Source organism: Haliotis asinina, chromosome 9 (genome assembly GCF_037392515.1).
Source record: "Haliotis asinina isolate JCU_RB_2024 chromosome 9, JCU_Hal_asi_v2, whole genome shotgun sequence".
In the NCBI taxonomy this organism is placed as follows: domain Eukaryota; kingdom Metazoa; phylum Mollusca; class Gastropoda; order Lepetellida; family Haliotidae; genus Haliotis; species Haliotis asinina.
Window position 1 is genome coordinate 286124 of NC_090288.1, and position 22058 is coordinate 308181.

General features: G+C 42.4%; 1 protein-coding gene across 1 annotated transcript in view; it reads left to right on the forward strand.

Annotated features, from left to right (window-relative positions):
- Positions 1–22058, forward strand: part of LOC137295603 (transcription initiation factor TFIID subunit 3-like) — a 67179-nt gene that overhangs the window by 17204 nt on the left and 27917 nt on the right. Inside the window, exons 5-7 of the mRNA XM_067827035.1 lie at positions 9130–10870; positions 12013–12138; positions 20333–20532. Coding sequence (XP_067683136.1) covers positions 9130–10870; positions 12013–12138; positions 20333–20532 — 2067 coding nt within the window. The remainder of the gene's footprint in view (positions 1–9129; positions 10871–12012; positions 12139–20332; positions 20533–22058) is intronic.

The following is a 22058-nucleotide window of genomic DNA, read 5'->3' on the forward strand; positions in this document are numbered from 1 at the left end:
ATCGAGTCTGGACCAGACAGTCCAGTGATAAGCAACATGAGCAGCGATTTACACAATTGGGAACGGATTACATGTCAACCACGTCGGCAGGCCTGACCACACAATCTCATTAGTCGCCTCTTACAACAAGCATAGTCACCCTTTATGGCAAGCATGGGTTGCTGAAGGCCTATTCTACCCCGGTCCTTCATGAGTCTACTATGATGGATTTGGGACTTGTCAAACAGGTGGTGTTAGAACGGATGTAGCATAGGGATAACTTCAAGACATTGTGGAACCTCATTAACACCTATCACTTACCTATGTTTCCAAACCTGTTGATACTGGCAAGGATTGCCTTGATGTGCCACTGCACACACAGAGTGTGAAAAGGCATTCAGTTGCCAAAACAATCTGCAGTCCCATCAAGAAACAGACTGTCATCTGTCACCTTAAACAGACTCATGCTTTCAGTGGAACGTTATTACAACAAGTACTACTGTCTTTGCCTTTCACAATGGGATCCTACCTGTTTCCTGGGGCTTTGCAGGTAGACACAGTGCAGAGACAGTGTCTGTCTTCAAGGATTCCAAACCCCTCCACTCCTTGCCAGCGGCCTTCACCTTCTGCTTCCTCTTATCATTCTGCTCTGGTGAAGAAGCCCGCTAAGTGGACTGTTCCATTGCAGAGCTAGTGGAGCAGGTTAAATAGTCACAGCAGCCTTTTCGGGGCAAGGGGAAGCCAGCCCCAGCTTCCCGTTGAATCTCTTCCAGTGCCCATACTGCCCTTCGCACAAGCAAGCGGAAACTTGACGATGGTGGGGATGCTCTGCCTTTTGTCAACATTCCTGTAGACTGGCTGTCACTATTTCTTCAGGAGAGGGAAGCAGACACTTCAAATCCCTTAGTCCTGTCCGCACTCTGGGATGGCCATTTGCCACAGTGGAGGCGAGGTCCTGTCTTTCTCCAGGGCTTAGCACATGCCTAGGCCAGCCTCCAGAGAGAAGGCAGACGTTCTCGTGCTGAAATTCAGTCTCTGCTTGACAGTGCAGCCATTGAGGGTTTTATTCCACTTACTTCCTAGTGACCAAGAAGGACAGATGGTTCAGACCCATTCTGAATCTCAGAGGGCTGAACAAGTTAATAGAGGTGCTTCTTCCAGGATGGATACATTGTGCAGTGATCTCATCCGTCGAGACAGGATTGACTCACGTCAATCTACAATCTGCTTAGTGATCTCATCTGTCGAGACAGGATTGGTTTGCGTCAATAGATCTTAAAGACGTATACCTCCATGTTCCTATGCACCCTCACTTCATTAAGTTCCTTCGCTTCTCCTTTGACGGGAAGTGATTCCAGTTTCGTCTGCTCCTCTTCCACATCTCCACGACGCCAAGGGTGTTCATCTTAACTATGTTGACTCCATCTCAGTTTGCCAGGTCACAGGAACAGTGTTACTGCCTGTACCAGGATGACTGGCTGCTCAGGGCATTTGGCCAGCAGGTGAACAGAGACTCCATACAATGTGTGATGGATAATCTTGTGAAGTTGGGCTTGACCATCAATCTCAGGAAATCAAGTCATTCTGATGCAGGATCTGGTGGTTTTGGATCCATTCTTCAATATGGCACAGGGAATCGTCTTCCTCGCTCCTGACTGCATTGTTATAGATGAGCAAATGATGTTATAGTTCTCAAGTTGCCCTATGTGTCAGCTCAGACGTGGCTTCAGTTGCTAGGCAACATGGTGTTGACAGTCGATGTGGTTTGGCATGTGTCGGAGGATGTGACGTGTACATCAGGTATTGGTTCTGTTGTGGTCTCAATCGGAGAACTGCAAGGTGATCCTTGAGACTCTCAAGTGGTTACTTCCTCATCGGCAGTAGTGGACAGAAGTCAAAAACTTATCTAGGAAATTCCCTCTCAACACCCGGACACCTCCCTCACAGTTTGCTAGAATTGAGAGTAGTCCATCGGATAATAGAGAGCTTTGTGGAGTTCCATGGTCATGTGGTGCATCGGGGGATGGACAACTAGACGGCATTGACTTGCACCCTCAAACATGGTGGAACAGTGTCTCCATCAATCCATTTCTACTGTTGTGCGATTCTCTCGCTTCATATTCAAGCCCCACACGAGTGGACGCTTGATCAGGGAATATTCAGGATTATTTCAGAGTTGTTAGGGTTGTTCAGGTGGATCTGTTTGCCTCTGCGGTGACGAACGAGATACCAGTGGTTCGCTCTTGAATTCCGGATTCGAGGGCAATAGCCAACGACACCTATCAGCTCAAATTGATGTACAGGATACTGTAGGTGTTCCCTCCAATAAAACTGATTTCCAAAGTCCCATTTGTGTTTCTTGCACCACTTTGGTCGTATCAAAGCTTTTTTCCAGTACTTCTGAGGTTTCTGGCTCAGCATCCTGTTTTGTTATCTTTTTGACTGGATCAGAGTGCCTCACTCAAATCCCAAGAATCAGTGGGTGGCTTGGCCACTGTTCGGAATTGCTTTCAAGCAAGAGGAATTCCTGCGATTCTAGCATTGCAGAGGGATTCGAGAAATGTTCACTAATACATGGGGCTGTTATGCGTGCTGATGGGTCAGCAGGGGTTTCTCAATCCCTTTTGCGCAGATTTAGTCTCTGTGTTAGAATTCCTCCAGTCTTGTTTGGAAGCTGGTGTAGTGGCTGTTCAAGGATAATCAACGACTATTTCTGCATTCCACATTCCTGGTCGACGATGAACTCTTGGGGCAGCACCATCTGTTCTGCATACTTTTCCTCCATGGGACCTGTCAGTCATTCTTGATTGCCTGTCCGGTCCCCCTTATTCACAGTTTATCTGCTCTTTCTTTCCAGCTGTTGACGTGAAAGGCTGAATGTCTTGTGGCGGTAATTTCCGGCAGGCAGGTAGGCAACATTCACTCAATGTCTGCTGACCCTGCACTAACAGTCTGTCATAAAGAGAGATGGTGCTTTTCATGTTACAGTGCTTGTTGAGCTTCCCACTCTCCAGCAGCCTTCCTCACCCAGCGCCTCCCTTGGGCGTAGTCACATCCTGGATGTCTGTAAGACCGTTAATATCAAATGAACAGCAGATAATCAGCTGTTTTGACTGTTTTGTTGTTATGATTGAGATAAGGCTGACTGTTTTGTTGTTATGATTGAGATAAGGCTTGTCTTCGGGTGAACAAGCAGGCCATTTCTTGTGGCTTGACTCTGCTATTGGTATGAGTTAAACTCATAAAGGTTGTGTACCACCTAAAGGTTTGAAAGCTCATTCGGATGGGACAGTCACCACATCTAAGACTTGTACTGCACTCCTGCTGAGGAGATTTGCTCTGAGGCTATTTTGAACCGACCCATTGCATTCATCTGTCATTACCAACCCGACAGACCCTCCAGCGAGCATGCTGTATTCAGTCAGTCAGTTCTCTCCAGTGGGCAAGGTTCCACCCCTCTAGTCAATTGAGCTTTCGAGGCTTCAAGTTGGGAATCGATAATCTGCCATTTTTCCTTGTGATGGGTTATATTTTATAAAAATATTTTGCTTTCCCCCTTGGTGTCAGTGTTTCTTTATCCTATGTCCTTGCAAACCACTTTTCCTATTTTGGCTCAAGTCTTCGCCTAATTGGCTACGATGGGCACATGACCAGGTAAGTGTGAATTCTTATGGTATTTATAGTTTGGGATTTCCTGTTGTAATAGGGGTTGTTCTGCTAGACAGAATGCCGCTCCCTGACTCAGTCTTCGAGTCTGTCTTATGCTCATATGTACCTCAAGGCCAAATTAATGAAAAAGAATTGAACAAAGCCCTAGAGATTGCAAATTATATGATTATATTCAGCCTGGAAAGTAAGGTATGAAGTTATAGTCTAGAGTTGCCTGCTCTTGACTGTAGGAGTCTGTAGGGCCTGTTTTTATCTGGCCGACATGTAATGCAGGGGGATATAGTCGATGCCTCGTCTCCCTGTCCGTCCCCAATCATTTTGTTTTCAGAGCATAACTCAAAAAACGTTCAATAGGTTTTTTTACCATATTTGATAGATATAATAATCTGAATCTATGATTGTGTCTTTTGCCATTTACAGCTTTTTGGCATTTTTATGTTTTTTTTGTTTTTCCATGGAAAGTTTTGTTATTAGTCAAATGGTTTGGTCAGCTTGATTTCTGGAGCATAACTCAAAAACTGTTCAAAAATATTTTTCTACAAAACTAGAAATAGATAGATATATGTGGCAGACCCCAACTTAGTGCCTTTTGCTATTTACATGTTTTTGTGATATATCATTTCTGGGTTTCCATGGAAACGTTTCGAATTTAGTCACAAAATGGAGGAATGGGCTTCTCTTCTGGAGCACAACTCAAAAACTTCTTAATATCTTTCTGCAAAACTTGGCAGATATGTGGGGAGACCCTTAAGTGGTGCCTTTTGCCATTTACAGAATTTTTTACTTACCTTACCATAGGTCTTATGCATATTACCTCAAGCTTCTCTAAAGGAGATCAGACAGTCGTTGATTCACCATTCCCATGAATGGCTACCTTGTGTATTGATGAATGTATAAGCACGGAAGTGACGTGATCTCTGTACCCGTGCAGGCGCGGGCCATCCAAAATTCACTTTTACTTCTAGCGTCCTTGAATGAGGACGGGTTGTTAGTTTTTCAGACCACCTATCTAACAATCTGCCATCTCACTTCAGAACACAACCAAATTTAGCTGTCTTTGAATCAGATCTAGAGACTTAACGTTTGCTGAGGTATTTGAATTTTATGTGAAATGAATACCATCTTACAGCCAAAGCACCTTTGAGCGGTTTATGGATACTGGCGCTATACAAGTATTTGTTTGTATGGATGGATGGATGGATGGATGGATGTCTTCCACAGCTTCATCTTTGGGATCACAGTCTTCGTTGATGGATACTCCATACCAACACCCTCCTTCAGCGCCAGGCTTGGAAATTCCGCATTAATCAGTAGCGCCTGTGACTCAAGTCGGCGGATCATCAGCCTAGGGACGCTGTTGGAGACCTATCAAGGCCTGATGCGCTTTCTCATCCTGAGGTGCAGAAACTACTACTTTCCCTGCTATTACCAATGCCGATGCCAGTGCTGGCGCCTACCTTGATCTCCGGCATGTCTGTGCCGACTTTGTTTCCAGCATCGACGCTGACTCCAATGCCAGTGCCTAAGCCGTCCTGCACACCAGTGCCGTTACCTATGCTGGCTTCTATTCCGATGCCGACACCAATGCTGACGCCCACATTGTCTTCTTATAAGATTCCCCGCGTCTCTCACACTATTTCTTGGGAGGAGGACTTACAACGCCAGTTCGTGTAGGAGAGAGCTCAGTGCTTAGAGGCTGAACGATCCCAGTCAAGATCTCCAAGACATCATCACTCTCGTAGCCCCCATCGAAGCCGATGCCGTCGTTCCAGGTCCAGATGCCGCCCGCAACGTCATTCTTCTGAGGGGTATAGTCGATCAAGGTTGCTTACTTGGGGAAGCGTCACCGCATGTCCAGGTCAAGATCGCCGTGGCGCTCTCCTCCACGTCGTTCCTGCTCTCCGGATGTGTCTCTTGGATCCAGGAAGGATTCCACACAGGGTGTGTCCTTGCCCTCGTCGTCCTGACGCCCAGCTTCTCATGCTGTTTCGTTTGAGGATTCGGAGGAGCGTTTTTTCTCTCCTGATTATGATGAGGATATATTAGATGATACTGATGACAGCAGCACAACGATGACCTGTCAGGGATTAGACGGGTCACCAGAATTGTTGATACCACTACATCCCATAGTTGCTCTTCTAGATGCGGACTTCTCTAAGTTGTCCCTTAATCCCACAATTAAGGCTCCTAAATCAAGCAAGGCAGACTACAAAGTGCACAGCCTAGATTTTGCTGATACTGGTGCTAAGCTGGACGTTTCCTTGAAACGCTTATCGGGTTCACCTCAGTCATCATATCGCGTGCAAGACTCTAAGTTGGCGGCTATTGATACGGAGCTAAAGCAGATGTTAAAACCTTTATCAATCCTTGCTGCGGCCATGTCAGCGGCAGCATGGGATTTAGCAGATGACAATGCGTCTAAGATAGAACATTTTTCTACACTTTCAATGGTAGGGGAAAGTTCTTCATAATTTACTCGTGCACCTACGTGCAGCACTGACCATGACTTCTTGAAGCCTTTGCTCCCTGCAGGAAGAATTTACATCTAGATTCCTGTTTGACGACAAGATACTGGAAGTGTATTGGTAATCAATATTGAAGTGTCTCTCTCCACGTTTGAGGTCTTGGGGTCTGACTTCGTGGGAAGCCAGCGTCCAGAGGCAGGGGCAAACGCTGTTATGTTAGACTGGTTATTCAGACTTCCTTTGCCAGAGGCCTTGGATGAGGGAGACGTGATGCCGATGGACAGAGGAGACAGCAGGAGCGTGCCCATGAGCCTCCCACAGCATCCGGTAGGGTTAGGCAAGCTCCCTTATTCTGGCTGATGAAGACTTGGACTCCCACGACTGGCACCTCCCACCTCCAGTCGTGCCAAGTCGTCCTAGGCGGGAGACTAGGGGTCTTCTGGCCCAATTGAAAATTCAGGGGGAACCCTTTGTTACCAACATCCTGAGAACCGGATAGAAGCTGCCAATCACCGTGTCCCCTCCGCTGCTGCCACAGATCAGGGCTGGCATATAAACAACCTAAAACCCCAAGCAGTGATCCTAGCGGTACAACATTGGACTTCCCGTCTCAGGAATTCCACTCTGTTGATTTCATCTGATAGTTCCACAGTGGTTTGTATGATTCACAATCAAGGCACAACCAGGTCACAGCAGTTATTGTTCCAATTAGCCAGTCACCTGGATGACAACAACATAGTAGTAAGGGCACGGCATATTCTGGGGTGCAGGAATGTCCTCGCAGACGCACAGTCAAGACCCGGCAAGCCATCCCCGATAGAATGGATGCTCCATCCGGAAGCTTTACAGTTGTTATGCCACAGATAATAGCTGAGTTCCTTCTCTAATTTTGCAAGTCCAGACATCTTAATGGCAGTACCATTGGCTTTGAATTCAATTCTGGCAGTGAAATGTGACATGCAAGCTTCCAAGGTGCCAGAACTTGTTGCTATGCTTAGAGGCTTTCAAGTTGGAAGACCAGGTCAAGCTCCGTCCTCCAGCTTGGGACTTCGGTATTGTTCTTCGGCATCTTAGAGGTTGTCCCTATGAGCCTTTGGACAAGGCTTCCTTTGAGGACCTTTCGAGGAAGACTGTGTTTCTCTTAGCTCTGGCCACGGCGGCAAGAGTGAGTGAACTTCATGCTCTGGATGCCGAGTTCAGTCTTCACCAGTCATTACCTGAGGGATTTGGCTGTGGAAGATGTGAAGGGTCTGCAGTCCTTTGGTCCGTTGGTAGTTGCACAGCAGCTTACTCGCCCAGTCACCCATTAGGTAATTACTGTTACTTACTGTTAGTCTTGTGGATAGCTTTCACCTTTTAGGTGTCTTCATTGTCCTTGGGATTCCTGGAGTTACTTGCTGTCTCATGTTTCAGGATGATCCTGAAACTGCTTGTGGCTTATTGTGAATCCTGTATGGCATGTGGACAAAGTTTTTCTGGGGATGGTCCTTTGAGGAGCCCGATACCACATCCATCTGTTGAATCCATATGCTAAACTCTAAATATTTTAGATATGTAAATACTAGAGTTGTAACGATACATCGATACGATTGTCGTGTATCGATTCAACACGATACTTAGATACTTAGCAGTCTACGAAACACTGTCTCCCCTTCTATTTAGATTTTTGTGGAAAACTCCGACTGAGATAATTTTCACAAAGTTATTTTGTTATCTGTGCAAAAAAGCCAGTTGTGCCAATGTTGATCCCTGCTGTTCCATTTTTTGGGAAAACACTACTTTACTGACACATTTAATAAAATGTCTTTCATGATGACATGTTTAATTTTTCTTGGGAGAAGAATACCTTCCCTGAAATGATAACATAACAGCACATTATTTCCAGTACTTATATTTTTCTGTGTACAAGGACAAAATATTGTGATACATATCGTATCGTATGTATTGGACTACCAGTATCGTGATATGTATCGTATCATGGCATGGGCGTATCGTCACAACTCTAGTAAATACTTACCTTACCATAGGGCGGTAACTCCCTCCAACGCTGGACGCTCCTCACCACTCTGACCAAGTTTTCAGTAAAAGTGAATTTTGGATGGCCCGTGCTTGCGTGGGTATGGAGATCACATGACTTCCATGTCTATACATTCATCGATACATGAGGTAGCCATTCATGGGAATGGCGAATCAGCGCCTCTCTGATCTTGTTTAGCGGAGCTTGAGGTAACATGCATAAGACCTATGGTAAGGTAAGTATTTAAATATATAAAATATTTAGATTTTAATCATTTTAGTGATTTATCGTGTTCCCATTTTCCATAGCAACAACTCTGACTTATTCTCAACAGGGAGGGAGTGATGTGCTTCGTTTCAGGAGCTCAACTCAAAAACTATTGAATATCTTTCTGCCAAACTTGGCAGATATTTGAGGCAGACCACAAAGTGGTGCCTGTTGCTAGTTACAAATTTTTGACATTTTTATTTTTCTCAGTTTCCATGGAAACAATGCAGACTTAATGTCAAAATTGATGGATGGTCTTCATTTCTGGAGCACAACTCAAAAAACATTTCATATCTTTCAACAGATCTTGACATGTATATATATGAGACAGATTTTGGTGCCTTTAACTGTTTACATATATATTTCATTTATATTTTTCATGATTTCAATGGAAATGATTCAAACGTAGTCTAAAAGAACATCAAGTAACTGTTCGGTGATTTGTCTTTTCAAATATGTAGGGGCCAGAGGGATATGTTATCTTCTGATGACTCTTGTTTGTTTTGTTAATCTCTTATCCAAATATTATTACTACTGTTGTATCAATTTTTAGTGGACATTAAAATACTTTTCTGTAAGCAAAGGAGACTGTATTCAAAGAATCTGCAACCTCTACAGGTTTGTTCAAATTTATGATAAAATAATGGATTTTAGTCAGTAGGCAAGGCAAAATAATGAAAGTTTCTGCCTGCAGTGCCTCGAGCAATAACAAAAGTACCTTTTCTGTCCCAGACTGACAAATCTGCCAGAGGAGGCTGGCCACTCCCAGTACGAGATGAAGAGTGTCCTGATGAACCCAAGTGGTGTGCTGACGCCCACGCGGCAGGGCAAGCTTCCCGATGCTCGCACACCGCCCACATTCAGGCAAGCCCTGCAGTTTAAGGAGGACAAGGAGAAGGGGCGAGAAAACAAGGACCAACTTTCGAAACTTGCAGACAAACGAGATGGCCAGGATGGCAGTGCAGATCACCTTGACAAGTCTAACAACTGTATGGAGAAAGTGGCACCTAAAAAAAAGATGCTGAAGCAGTATAAACAAATGGCAGTGGATGATGCCACTTCGGGTATGCCCAGATCGCCCAAGGTGGGGAAACTGACCCGCCCACCGAAACAGGTATCCGCTCTTTTGACCAAGAACACCAAACCTAAGAACAAGATGAAATCCAAGGACAAGAACGTGAAGAGCAGTGACAGTAGTGTGGCTCCGAGAGGGGTTGGGGGGATTCAAGGGGAGAGTTGCCTCAAGGACTTGCTCCTCTCCTCAAAATTAGATTTGCACAAAGGAGAAAAAGCCAGACTTAATTCACCCAAACTTTCATCCCCAAAAACCAAATCAGACTCTAAACACAAGCACAAAGATAAGAAAACCAAGGTTGTTGTTGATAAGCCTCTGAGGGTAGACCCAGAAGCGCAGTTCAAAGAACAGCCAGTCTCTGAAGAAGGAACCCAGTCCCGGCCAGAAACTGCTTCCACATCACGGCTTGTGCCCACCTTAGAGGAGGAGTTGTCTAGCAACTCCCGTGATGACTCCCCTCAGCGGCTGGTGATTGCAGAAGGGGATGTGCGGGTAAAGAACACTAAAGAAGCTCGGCTGGCCCGGCTGGCTCTTATTGATGATAGTATTGAAAGTGTGATTCGTGACTCACAAGCCCACAAGGACAAAACTGATACCTTTACATTCAGTGAGGAGGTGTCAGTGGATATATCACCAAAAATTGTTAAAGGTAAAAAGAAGGACAAAGTGAAATCTGGGAAAGATTCTGATAAACAGAAAAAGAAGGAAAAGAAAGAGAAATCAGACTCTCAGTCGATTGATGAAAGTATTGATTCCGTGATACGACAGTCATCGGAGGAAGTGGAATTGGTGCCTGGTGTCAGTACTAAAGTTGAGGATGTGGTGAAGCATGTGGTGGAGGAGTTGCCTCCTTCAGTTAGGGACATAACGCCACCAGCCTTGATAAAAGAACAAAGCATTAAGAAAGTGAAAGAAAAAGCAGAAAAGAAACCCAAGAAAAAGGGTCTCAAAAAAGATAAACTAGGTTCTACTAAAGATAAACTTAAGGACAAATTGAAATTGAAAACAGAGAAACAAGATTTATTCCAACCTGACAAGAAACCCTCAGCACTAGACAAGTTTTCTGCCAAAGAGTACAGTGTGTATGACTTTCCAGAAAGCCCTCCATCTTTGTTACCCCCTCAACCCAAGAAAGCCACTCCCAAATCTGGTACCTCCCCTAAACGAGCCCAACATCCTCCAGCTGCACCTCCACCCACACCAGTCTCCCTCCCTCCTGCTCCTCCTCCTCCTCCTCCTCCTCCTCCTCCTGCCCCACCAGTAATACCCCCTGACGCTCCCCCTGCATCCCGAGAGGAGCCCCATCTGCCACTAGATGATGATCAGCCACCGCTCATGACTCTAAAGATTGATCTCAAACACAAGGAGAAGTCCAAGGAGAAGTCCAAGGTAACCAAGGTAACCCTCCCATCTTCTCAGCATATCAGGTCACAAAAGGAGAAATTTTACCCATGTTATTTTTTGTTTATTGACCACCATATTGACTGAATATTGCTGAGTGCGGCGTTAAACTAAACCCACTTAGTCACTGTTGTATATCGAAGAGGAAGACATTTTATGGATAGTTTGGAGGGTTTTATGTATGTGAAATAAGCCGTCTTGTATTTCTGTTGGATGGATGTTTATGTGAAACAAGCCATCTTATATTTCTGACGGGTGGATGTTATGTGTGTGCAATAAGCCATCTTTTGTCTCTGTAGAGTGGATGTTATGTGCGTGAAATAAGCCAACTTTTTTCTCTGTAGAGTGGATGTTATGTGTGTGCAATAAGCCAACTTTTTTCTATGTAGAGTGGATGTAATGTGTATGAAATAAGCCATCTTTTATCTTTGTAGAGTGGATGTAATGTGTGTGAAATAAGCCATCTTTTATCTCTGTAGGGTGGATGTTATGCATGTGAAGTAAGCCATCTTTTATCTCTGTAGAGTGGACGTTATACATGTGGAATAAGCCATCTTTTATCACAGTAGGGTGGATGTTATGTGTGTGAAATAAGCCATCTTTTATCTCTGAAGGGTGGATAATACGTGTGTGAAATAAGCCATCTTTTATCTCTGTAGGGTGGATGTTATGTATGTGAAGTAAGCCATCTTTTATCACTGTAGGGTGGATGTTATGCATGTGAAGTAAGCCATCTTTTATCTCTGTAGAGTGGATGTTATACATGTGGAATAAGCCATCTTTTATCTATGTAGTGTGGATGTTATATGTGTGAAATAAGCCATCTTTTATCACTGTAGAGTGGATGTTATGCATGTGAAGTAAGCCATCTTTTATCTCTGTAGAGCGGATGTTACGTGTGTGAAATAAGTCATCTTTTATCTCTGTAGGGTGGATGTTATACATGTGGAATAAGCCATCTTTTATCTATGTAGAGTGGATGTTATGTGTGTGAAAATATGCCATCTTTTATCTCTGTAGGTTAGATGTTATGTGTGTGAATTGAGCCATCTTTTATCTCTGTAGGGTGGATGTTATATGTGTGAGTTACGCCACCTTATATCTCTGTAGGTTAGACTTTATGTATCTTGTCGCCGTAGGATAAGGATCACAAGAAAGAGAAAAAGGAGAAGAAGAAAGAAAAGGAGAAGAAGAAGAAGAACAAAGATAAAGACAAGGAGAAGTCCCGCGAGAAGAGGAAGGAGGACCGCCACAAGGAGGAAAAGGTAGGACATCATAAGTCTTGTATGTCTGGAGCTAGCAAAGAGAGGTTGTATGATGTGTGACTGTTTAGTGATGTGGCCGTTTTGTGATCCTTATTACTTCCCTTAAAACCTTGTGCGGAGGTAGTAATATGGACTCCATCCATCCTTGTCTCCGTGCATGTGTCCATCTGTCCAATTTGACTGAAATTGGTGGTGGTGCTCTTTTTCTGGAGAAAATCGACAGTACCACTCTATGTCCTATGTCAACATTACAAATGTACATGAAAACGTACATTTTACATAGTGATAACTAGCTGACACGTTCATGATGAGTATTTTACCATTGTGGGGGATATTGATGACATCTTGTTACTGTTGCATGATGTAACTACTGTGTTATCCTGTGTGACCAGTAATTTTTTACTTACCTCTTATCATCAGTATATGCATACTTACCTGACTCTTCAAAAACAGACTGTAGAAGTCGAGATCGAAAGCTTGCTAACATAACACTCTTCAGGGTGATTCGATTTAACACATCCCAATGACCGGAGACGTCACCTCAATCTCTCATGTGGCCATGTGGAAAAGTCATTCCTTTCTTATTCGTGTAATGAAGCAGACGTTTGAATTGAGATCTCTGTACTGTAGTTTGGTTTGTAGCAAAAAGAGACTTACGTAACAAGAGATCTTACAGGAATATGTCGTCTACCCATCAGGCAGACTTGGAGGGCCATACTATCTCATCTACCCCTGGATCATCTGGCAGTATTACTAGTGTACTTTCGGGTCTGTCACTGTTGGACGTGGCGCTTGGTGTGACAATTGATGTTTCTTCAGCATTACCTAGGGGAAGTGGACACAAGAGGGTGTTATGCTCATCTCTCACTGGCGCATCTCTTGGACAGGGCGCACTTGTTAGACAGAGAGCACCAGCTGGACGGAGCACACCTATCCTTGGTGGTGTATCTACCCGACCACCAAGAGGTTTATCGAACCAGATGGACTATTATCAGCCTGGTGTGCCTCAGGAGGTGGGGAATTACTCACATGTGTTTCAGAATTTTTATATTCCACAGAATTATGGTGCACCTCCAATTCAAGGTTTTGACCAAAGTTTCATATACAACTTTATGAACTCAGTGTTAAACCAGTCACATCAACACACCCAGATAAGGGCTCCTGCTCCTCATCCCTTAACACTGAGGTGGTCATTCAGTCTACTTCTCTTCCTAAACCTCATTCCACTACTGCTTGAGTTTGCCAAGTTATCTCTAAATCATAGCTTTAGGGCAGCTAAAGCTCACAGAGGTGATTATCCTGTTCACTCTTTGGACTTCTCGGACCAGACCACGGCTTATGAGGAGGAGTTGGATTGTCTCTCCTCTACTCCTGTCTCCTCTTGGCCGCTGTTGACACTGATGTGAAGAGATTGTTGCATCCTTTGTCTGCCCTAGTCTCTGCTACTGAGGCTATCTCTCGGGACTTGGAAGAAGATAATATTTCCAGGATTGATCATCTCACAATGACGATGAGATGGCAATCTCGGACTCTGGCTGACATTGTTGGTCGTATGTAAGTGACATTGGGTAATACCACTGCAGTGCATTGGTCTTGCTTTCTCTCTACATGTGCTTAGGAGTAAGAGTTTAACAGAAAGTTGCTTCGTCAGCTCTTTTCTGCTACATGCCTGTTTAACGATTCCATTAAGGGAATCTAAAAGGAACATTCTTTGTTTACAACCATGGCGATAGCTCTCAAGTCATCGGCCGTCTGTGAGTCAAATCAGGTGCCCAAAGCAAACTCCTACATTATCAAGCGTTCCTGTGTTCATTGTGCCGGCAGAGTCAGGCAAGCTAAGGGATGACCTACCTCTGGTGACACTGGTAAGAGGGGCCCACTGCTGTCACCAAGCCACAATATAAATGCCGGTAAGGCGTGGGACATCCACGTCTGGGACCTCCCACCCCCAGTCGTCCAGAACCATCCACACCTGTAGGCGAGAGACTGGGGATCGTCTGGCCCAACAGGATCCCCTTGTTGTCAACATACTGAACAAGGGTTTAAGCTTCCCTTTTTCAGACAACCGCCACATTGCCTCGGTCAAGAGTTTATTCCATGGTACAACATCAGCAAATAGTACAAAATGTTCAGCTTCTGCTTGACAAGCGAGCTATTGAGCTTGTACAGGACACCAACGTGAATCCAGTGTTTTACTCACCGATCTTCCTGATCCCCAAGAAAAACACCTCCTCCTCATTTTTGCATGGTTTCATTAGCCCGGCTTTGGTCCAAGATCTCACCAGGAGACTGGCTTATCAACCTAGATATCTTGGATGACTACCTGCATGTCCCAATTTTCAAGCCTTGCAGGAAGGACCTACGTTACTAATTCAACTGCCAGTATTTTCAGTGGTGGGTACTTCCATTTGGAATAGTATTCATCCCCATGGCTGTTCACATGTGTCACAGCTCTGATTGCTCGCTTCCTTCAGCTGTGGGAGATAGTCGTCCTTACATAGACGACTGCCTTATGAATCACTGGGATTGCCAAAGACTTGTCAAACAGAAGGAACCCACTCTCCGATTGTTCCTTCAACTAGATTGATTTATCAGTAGGGAGAAGTCGAACCTGGTGCCTTCTCAGAGACTCACCTTCATAGGAAGTTTGTTCCTTACCAACCAGGACAAGCTCAGAATCCCTCCCGATAGATGAGTGAAGATATTGGACCTGTTTGAATCAGGTCCTCAAGTTCAGAGATTGACAGGTCATTCTCAGTCTTGACATTTACAGAAGACCTCACAACCCTGGGGAGACTCGTGCTCCATCCTCTCCAAACATTCTTGAAACTGTTCATAGAAGCAGATGATCTCAAAACCAGAATTCCACCACCATTGCATTTACATCAGTATATTCTTTGCTGGACTCACCCGTTGAGCGTCTGCGCCGGTGTCTCTTTGAGAGTATATTTCCAGACAAGGAGCTCTTTGTGGATGCCTCTCTGCAGGGCAGGGGAGCTCATCTGAATATCCTCATGGTCTCAGGGCTGAGACCAGCGGAGTAGTGAGACTGGCACATCAACAGTCTGGAAATGCAGGCAGCGATCATTGCGTCTTCTTGATGAGATTTTCCAGTAGTTCAAGATACTGGATTGGGCTCAAGATTATGGTTTGATCAAGGCACGTTCCCAGTTGCAAGAATGTTCTGGCGGACGCTTTCTCTAGACCTGGCAAACCATCTCCCACAGATTAGATGCTTCATGAAGACGCTTTCGTTCTCGTTTGCCAGTTCTTGTACAGGTCTATGTTAGACTTGTTCGCCACGAGCCAGAACAAGCAACTTCCAGTTCCCTTCATCCCTTTGTCTTCAGGTTCCAAAGGGGAGGTCAACAGGAACACAGCGGCTCTCTAGTTACAGGCAAATATCCTCAGTGCCTACGAGGCAGCCAGGTTACCTTCATCCAAGGCTAATAACCTTCATGAATTCCGTGCTTTGGCTTCCAATAATCCTACGATTATGAAGGACTGTTTTTGGAAATCAAATACTGTCCTTGCCATCCACTACCTTCCAGATGTGGCAGTCGAGGATGTTGAAGGGATTCAGAATATTGTTTCTTCTCACTAATGTATGAGGCATTGTTCTCTCCCCTTGTGAGCCTTGTGACCTTCGTATTGGGACAGTCATGATTGTGCCTCACTTTTGTTCCCTGTACTTCCTTCACGTTCATGGTCTTTGTTTTGCTTGCAGACTCCCAAGCAATCACTGTTCCATACGTCTGATACACTAATCATGATGAATATTGGTTAGAACTTCTACCGTCCAGTGCTGTTGTTTAAGGTGCATGTAATGATGATAAGTATTTTGGATATTTGCATACTTACCTTTTATCATCAAGCTGAAGCCAGCCAGAGTCATCTCTACCTCCCTGCTATCACCCTTGCGAAAAGATCATGAATTCTTCATGAAGACTTCATGAAGTTTCTTCATGAAGAGTTCATGAAAACTTCATGAAGAATTCATGAACATTAAATGAGACATCTACTTCCTGAAGAGTTCATGAAGATACTTCCTGAAGAGTCCATGAAGATACTTCATGAAGAGTTCATGAAGAGTTCATGAAGATACTTCCTGAAGAGTTCATGAAGATACTTCCTGAAGAGTTCATGAAGAGTTCATGAAGATACTTCATGAAGAGTTCATGAAGAATTCATGAAGATACTTCCTGAAGAGTTCATGAAGATACTTCATGAAGAGTTCATGAAGAATTCATGAAGATACTTCCTGAAGAGTTCATGAAGATACTTCATGAAGAGTTCATGAAGATACTTCCTGAAGAGTTCATGAAGACCCCCCTGAACTGTTCATGAAGACTTCCTGAAGAGTTTTTTCGGCCTTTTTCTGCAACACAAGTCACATAATCTGACCATGCCATGCAAGCTGGCAGGCAACATATAAATTCATCACCAATAGATGTAACATAAATTAAATATCAAGAAGCAAAGAGGACACAAACAGAAAACAGATTTTGATGGGATTTCCTTTTTATTCAAATCTTCAGCAGAAAATTCTGATTAATTATTTAAAAACAACACAAGAACCTGTATCCAAACATTGTGCTCTAGAATTAAAGAAGCTGTCATCCATATATACTTGTTCTATCTTTACTACAGCTTGGATGTCAATCAGTCTGTATCCAGGAAAATGAACTCATTAGGAACACCATTTCATGCAGTAGATTGTAATATACAATTTCAGAAAGTGTAATCCCTTCAGACTATATGTTTTTTAAGTAGACAATGAGAGTCACAACCAAAAGAGAATTTACAACAGGGCCTTTAATCATCTACCTGGAAGTTGTACATGGGGCATCACAATCTCAGAAGACACAGGATGGAAGAACCTTCAGGAAGAGCAGTGGAAGATCACTGAAGATGCCCACATTGGTTTAAGAATGGTTCGTGACTGAGTGAGTTGAGTTCCAGCAATATCACGACAAGGAACCCAAGAGAAGGGCTACATACATTGTACTCATGTTACGAATCAAACCCAAGTCTTCAGTGCGAAGAGTGAACACTTTGGCTCAGGAATATAATCATCGAGGAGAACTTCATCTTTGTGTTTCAACATTTGCAGAATCGCCCCCATTTCCTCAGAATCGCCCAGTGGAAATCTGAAAAACATTGCAACCAACAACATTTAATCATAGTCTTTCCATTTCAAAGAGTCTAAAGCAAATACTGAAACTTTGTTGTTTTAAAAAAAAAAATTGCTCAAAATGTTAAGTATATATAACTTGTTTCAGATAATTTTTCACCAGATTAATTAAACTATTTTAAATAATTCAATAATTTAATTTTACACTGATGACCTTAAATTATTTGTTTTAATACAAAGAGTGCATATCAAGTAACAAAACTGGCTTCTAAATCACTAGTCTACATTCATAATCAAATATATTCTGAAATATCTGCATTTCCCAACACTTAAAATAATCAGCACATCATAAAATAGAAAAACGTATCTTCATGTAACTGAACCTATTTCCAACTCAAATAGATGACTAAACATTGTGGCACATTCACTTTTAATTTACAATCGGTAATTATTCCAAAACTGAATACAAAAATGACAGAAAATGAAACATCCCTGAAAGTGCCTATAGCAATTATCTCCCTTTTCATTTGAATTTATTTTGTTGTTTATAATCTAAGCCAAAAAAACTTAGCACCAAACTAGCACCTTGAACTCTGACACCATCTGCATGTGCTCAGATTTAAGTCACCAACGTTACATGCCCCTGTGTAAGTCCCATCGTACACAAAGTTCACATTACCATTCCGTACACATTACTGATTTTCCTTCTGAGACTAAGAGACATACACTGCATAAAAACAACACTTGATACACTGCTATATGTTTAAAAAATGTTTCTGTCATTCTCCTCAAAGAGAGTTGCTTATCCCTTCACCAGTGTTTGTTTATGCATATTCCGGCACTCAAAATAATTTCAAAATTGTTGTTATTTACGTACCGCTCATGGAAATCACCTTGGGATGCATCCATAGGCAGCTAATCTAGTCGATTCCTTTATCTTGAGTCAGTTCTTGACATATCCATCGTTGTATTATCCACGAAATGCGCGGATCGCAAATTCATTAGTGATATTCATCGCCTGAATCGTTGTCTGTTGGCGAAGTTGCATTTGGCGCCTTCTGCCTCGCTCTCGCGCTCGAAGACAGCAGCAATGGCGTCATGCCGGGAAATGGTCGCGTCTTTCCGTATCGAATGTTGCAAGTTTGAAGTAAAGACATTTTTTGATAGAAAAGAAAAATTAAGTGTAAATATAAAGCTTAGATCAGGAGTAAATCGTGTCTATAAATAAAATAAGATGTATGATTATTGTTATCCGTTCTTAAAGTCACAATAGATTTCGGAAGAACGAAGGGCGGGGCAGTTTTGGCGCGAAAGTTACTCCATCATGCCAACAGTGTATAATTTCTCATCTTATGAACAAATAATGGCAAGAATTACAATATTTAGGTATCAATATCGAAATTAGAACTTGTCAATATACATGTCATATTATTGTCAATGGCGGGGATCCCGTAAAAACATGTTCTGAGTTCACGTTCCGTTGTCGATCACAACTTGGAAGAATAGTGTATAATGCACATGTCCCTGGTCATAAATTTTATTTCATAAGTCTAAACTGACGTAGTTTTAGGGTCATATCGTGCTGGGCAGGGAGTGACAGTGGAATGTGTTCTAAAATCGAGAGCATTGAATGTTTTCAACGAAAAGATCAACTTGCGGGTTATGAAAGCTGTCAGAAGCATGGCGATATCAAAATATTTTTCCATGTTTCTATTTTTTCTAGTACCGAGTCGACTGTTAATGTTTTTGACAGTTTTATGTTTTTGCTTCGTTATGAACTTTGCGGAAGACGTTCTTGCGATAGTAAAGTATCTGCATGCATGTCCGATCGTGAGCAATCACGGGAGAAATTCAAAGAAATGAGACGATTTTGACAGGAAAACTTTACTTTATGGAGTAAATATGAATAAGGAAGACAAGTAGAAAACTTCCACAGTATCAACTGGTTACGCAGCTATTTTAGGAAGGTAAGTTTTAACTTGAACTGTCCCAATGTTACTAAAACAACTCCTGTTAGGCACAGAATCGTTTAGCGTTCTTTCATGCATTGTTTGTTGTATAAATTATGAAACAACAGCAAAAATTACTAGACAAAAACTAGTAATGCCATGAGAGATAGGATTTACAGATAATTTAAACTTAATTAAATATGTGGAAAGTATGTTTATGCCTCATCTGTAATCATTTACATAACAACTTATGTAACATGAATAAAAGTATTGTAGCTTGTAATATTTATTCTGTATTTTCTTTTTAATGTAGTTTACTCTGGAAATGTGTAGTGAATAAGACTAGACTTACTTCATGAACAAAAACTTCATGAAGTAACATATAACTTCATGAAGTGTGAAATAACTTCATGAAGTTGAAGAACTCTTCATGAAATATGTCTTCATGAAGTAACAAAACTTCATGAAGTGTGAAATTACTTCATGAAGTTGACGAAGTCTTCATGAAGTGTGTCTTCATGAAGTAAGTTCATGAAGATTTAAGCGAAAGTTGATGAACACTTCATGAAGTCTTCATGAACTTCATGAAGACTTCATGAACTCATGAACTGAGTTTCGCAGGGGCAGCATTCTACCCTTTGTGTTCTCAACGAAAGGAATGACTTTTCCACGTGGCCACAAGAGATACTGTGGTGACCTTTCTGGTCACTTGGATGTCTTCAATTGAACCACCTTGGCAAGAGTTAAGTTAGCAAGCTTTCAATCTTGACTTCTGCATATGTTTCCTAGGAGTAAGGCCAGTAGGCATGTAACAATGATAAGAGGTAAGTATGTAAATATCTGAAATACTTAGATTTTACCCACATTACTCCATATTGGTGGTCTCAGCAACTGTCAAATTGATGCTAATTTTTACCCTATGGCTCAAAATATTTGGAGTTGTTTTTGTAGACAGAGAAAAATAATAATCTATTGTTTTTTGTGGTCATCATGAACTTGGTGCCGATACCTGGCACCAGTGATGTAATAATAGGTATGTCACCATAGTTACACAGTGTGTGTATAATTGATGTATGTATGGCTCATGCAGATGAACATTGTTACTGTGTAGGAGGCTTCAAGCAGTGTTCCTTCTGGAGGTCCAGTGGCCCCGATCAAGCTGAACATCAAGTTTGGGGGCCTGTCAGCTGCAACTAGCACTGTTGTCACAGAAACGAAGATAACTTCTCCAAAGACAGAGACTGTTCTTGCTTCTCCCAAAACACCTCGTCCTGAGCCCCTGTTGTCACCCAAACGGGATATTCCCAGACTGTGAGTACAGACCACAAATACATTGCCTAGAAGACAGCAGTTTGTTCTCAATGTCTAGTGAGCTTATGTTGTGTGCTGTTGATCTGTTCCACCTTACTCTCCTGGACATCATCTCGCTACTAACCAGCAAGTCAGAGTGTCTGAACATCACATGCTTATTCTCACCCCACTGTATGTCCTGTTACCTCCAAAGGTTTGAATCTGAGCTGTGAAATTGTTGATGGCCATCATACAGGTTTGTTTTTGATAAGTTTAATATCACTATCCAAATGGTATGTCTGGTACTAGACCAGTCCAACAACCAATGTACATGATCTAATCCTGATCAGTCATCGGAATCTTAATGAATAAATATAGGTTATCACTCGAGTGTGTTTGGGGATAGTTAATATCCTGCATTGGGAATAAACATAGTGTTTATTCCTTATTCAGGATATTAACCATCCCAAAACACAGGAGTGTGGTAACGTATTTGTCATGCAATGTCATTGTTACTTAAAATTTTTTTTAAAATGTGATTTCATTTGCCACAGATCATGAAACTAAACTTTGTGAGATGTGCCTGCATTATCTATGACGTCACAAATATGTGCGTAGTAATACGTGATGTCACAAGCTCGGTGAAGCAGTTTCCTACTGATCACTCATTTGACTGCATTACATCATGTAGTTCCCAGTCAGCTTTTATGTTAAGGAGTGTATTGTTGTCAACAAATATTAACTTAGTTTCAAAAGTAAGAAAAACGTGTGGGATTTCTTTTGAACAACAAATACAGTGTTCACGAGGTATTTAACTGACAAAGTGTTAAACAGTTCATTTGAGATTTTCCTGGTGAGTCAGTGATTGCAAGATGCCTGTGTTATGGTGCTGGTGAAGTCATAGGGACAATGTTTACAGTTATGTTGCCACCTATCACTGAAACCCCAAACAAAGTGTTAACATCATCAGAAACTCAGAGTACGCTAACCACGGCCGTCAATCTGGACATGATCGCCGATAGATGGATATGACGCCATGTTTTTTTAAAGTATGAAAGGAGTCCCTAAAATTTGCATATGACCTCCCTTATTTGCATCAGTATCCATATTTGACCCCAGCGGATACTGAAAATATCCATTGGCTTTATCCTGGCGAGAACACTACTTATTGTAGGATAATCAAGTTTATCCTGTTGTTATATTATATAGTAATGATTCTTGTTCTTTGTCTTTTGGTCTGATGTTTCTAACCAAGTTTATAAACTGTATTTCAATAATGTTTCTATTAATTGTAGCTAAATTGTGTGTGCCCTGATCATTGCTACTGTCTCCAGTAATGTTTCCAAAATGCTACTTCTCACACCTTGAAAAAGTGTAAATAGTATCAGATAATTCCTGATAATGCTGCATAATTCAGGTGGCAGGACCCACTCTTTGGACTCAGCTTCCAATGGAGTTAAGGACAATGAACAACCTGGACATTTTCAAATGTAAACTGAAGACAACGTTTTTAAGAATACATACAGTGTCTAAATACCTATTGAAGA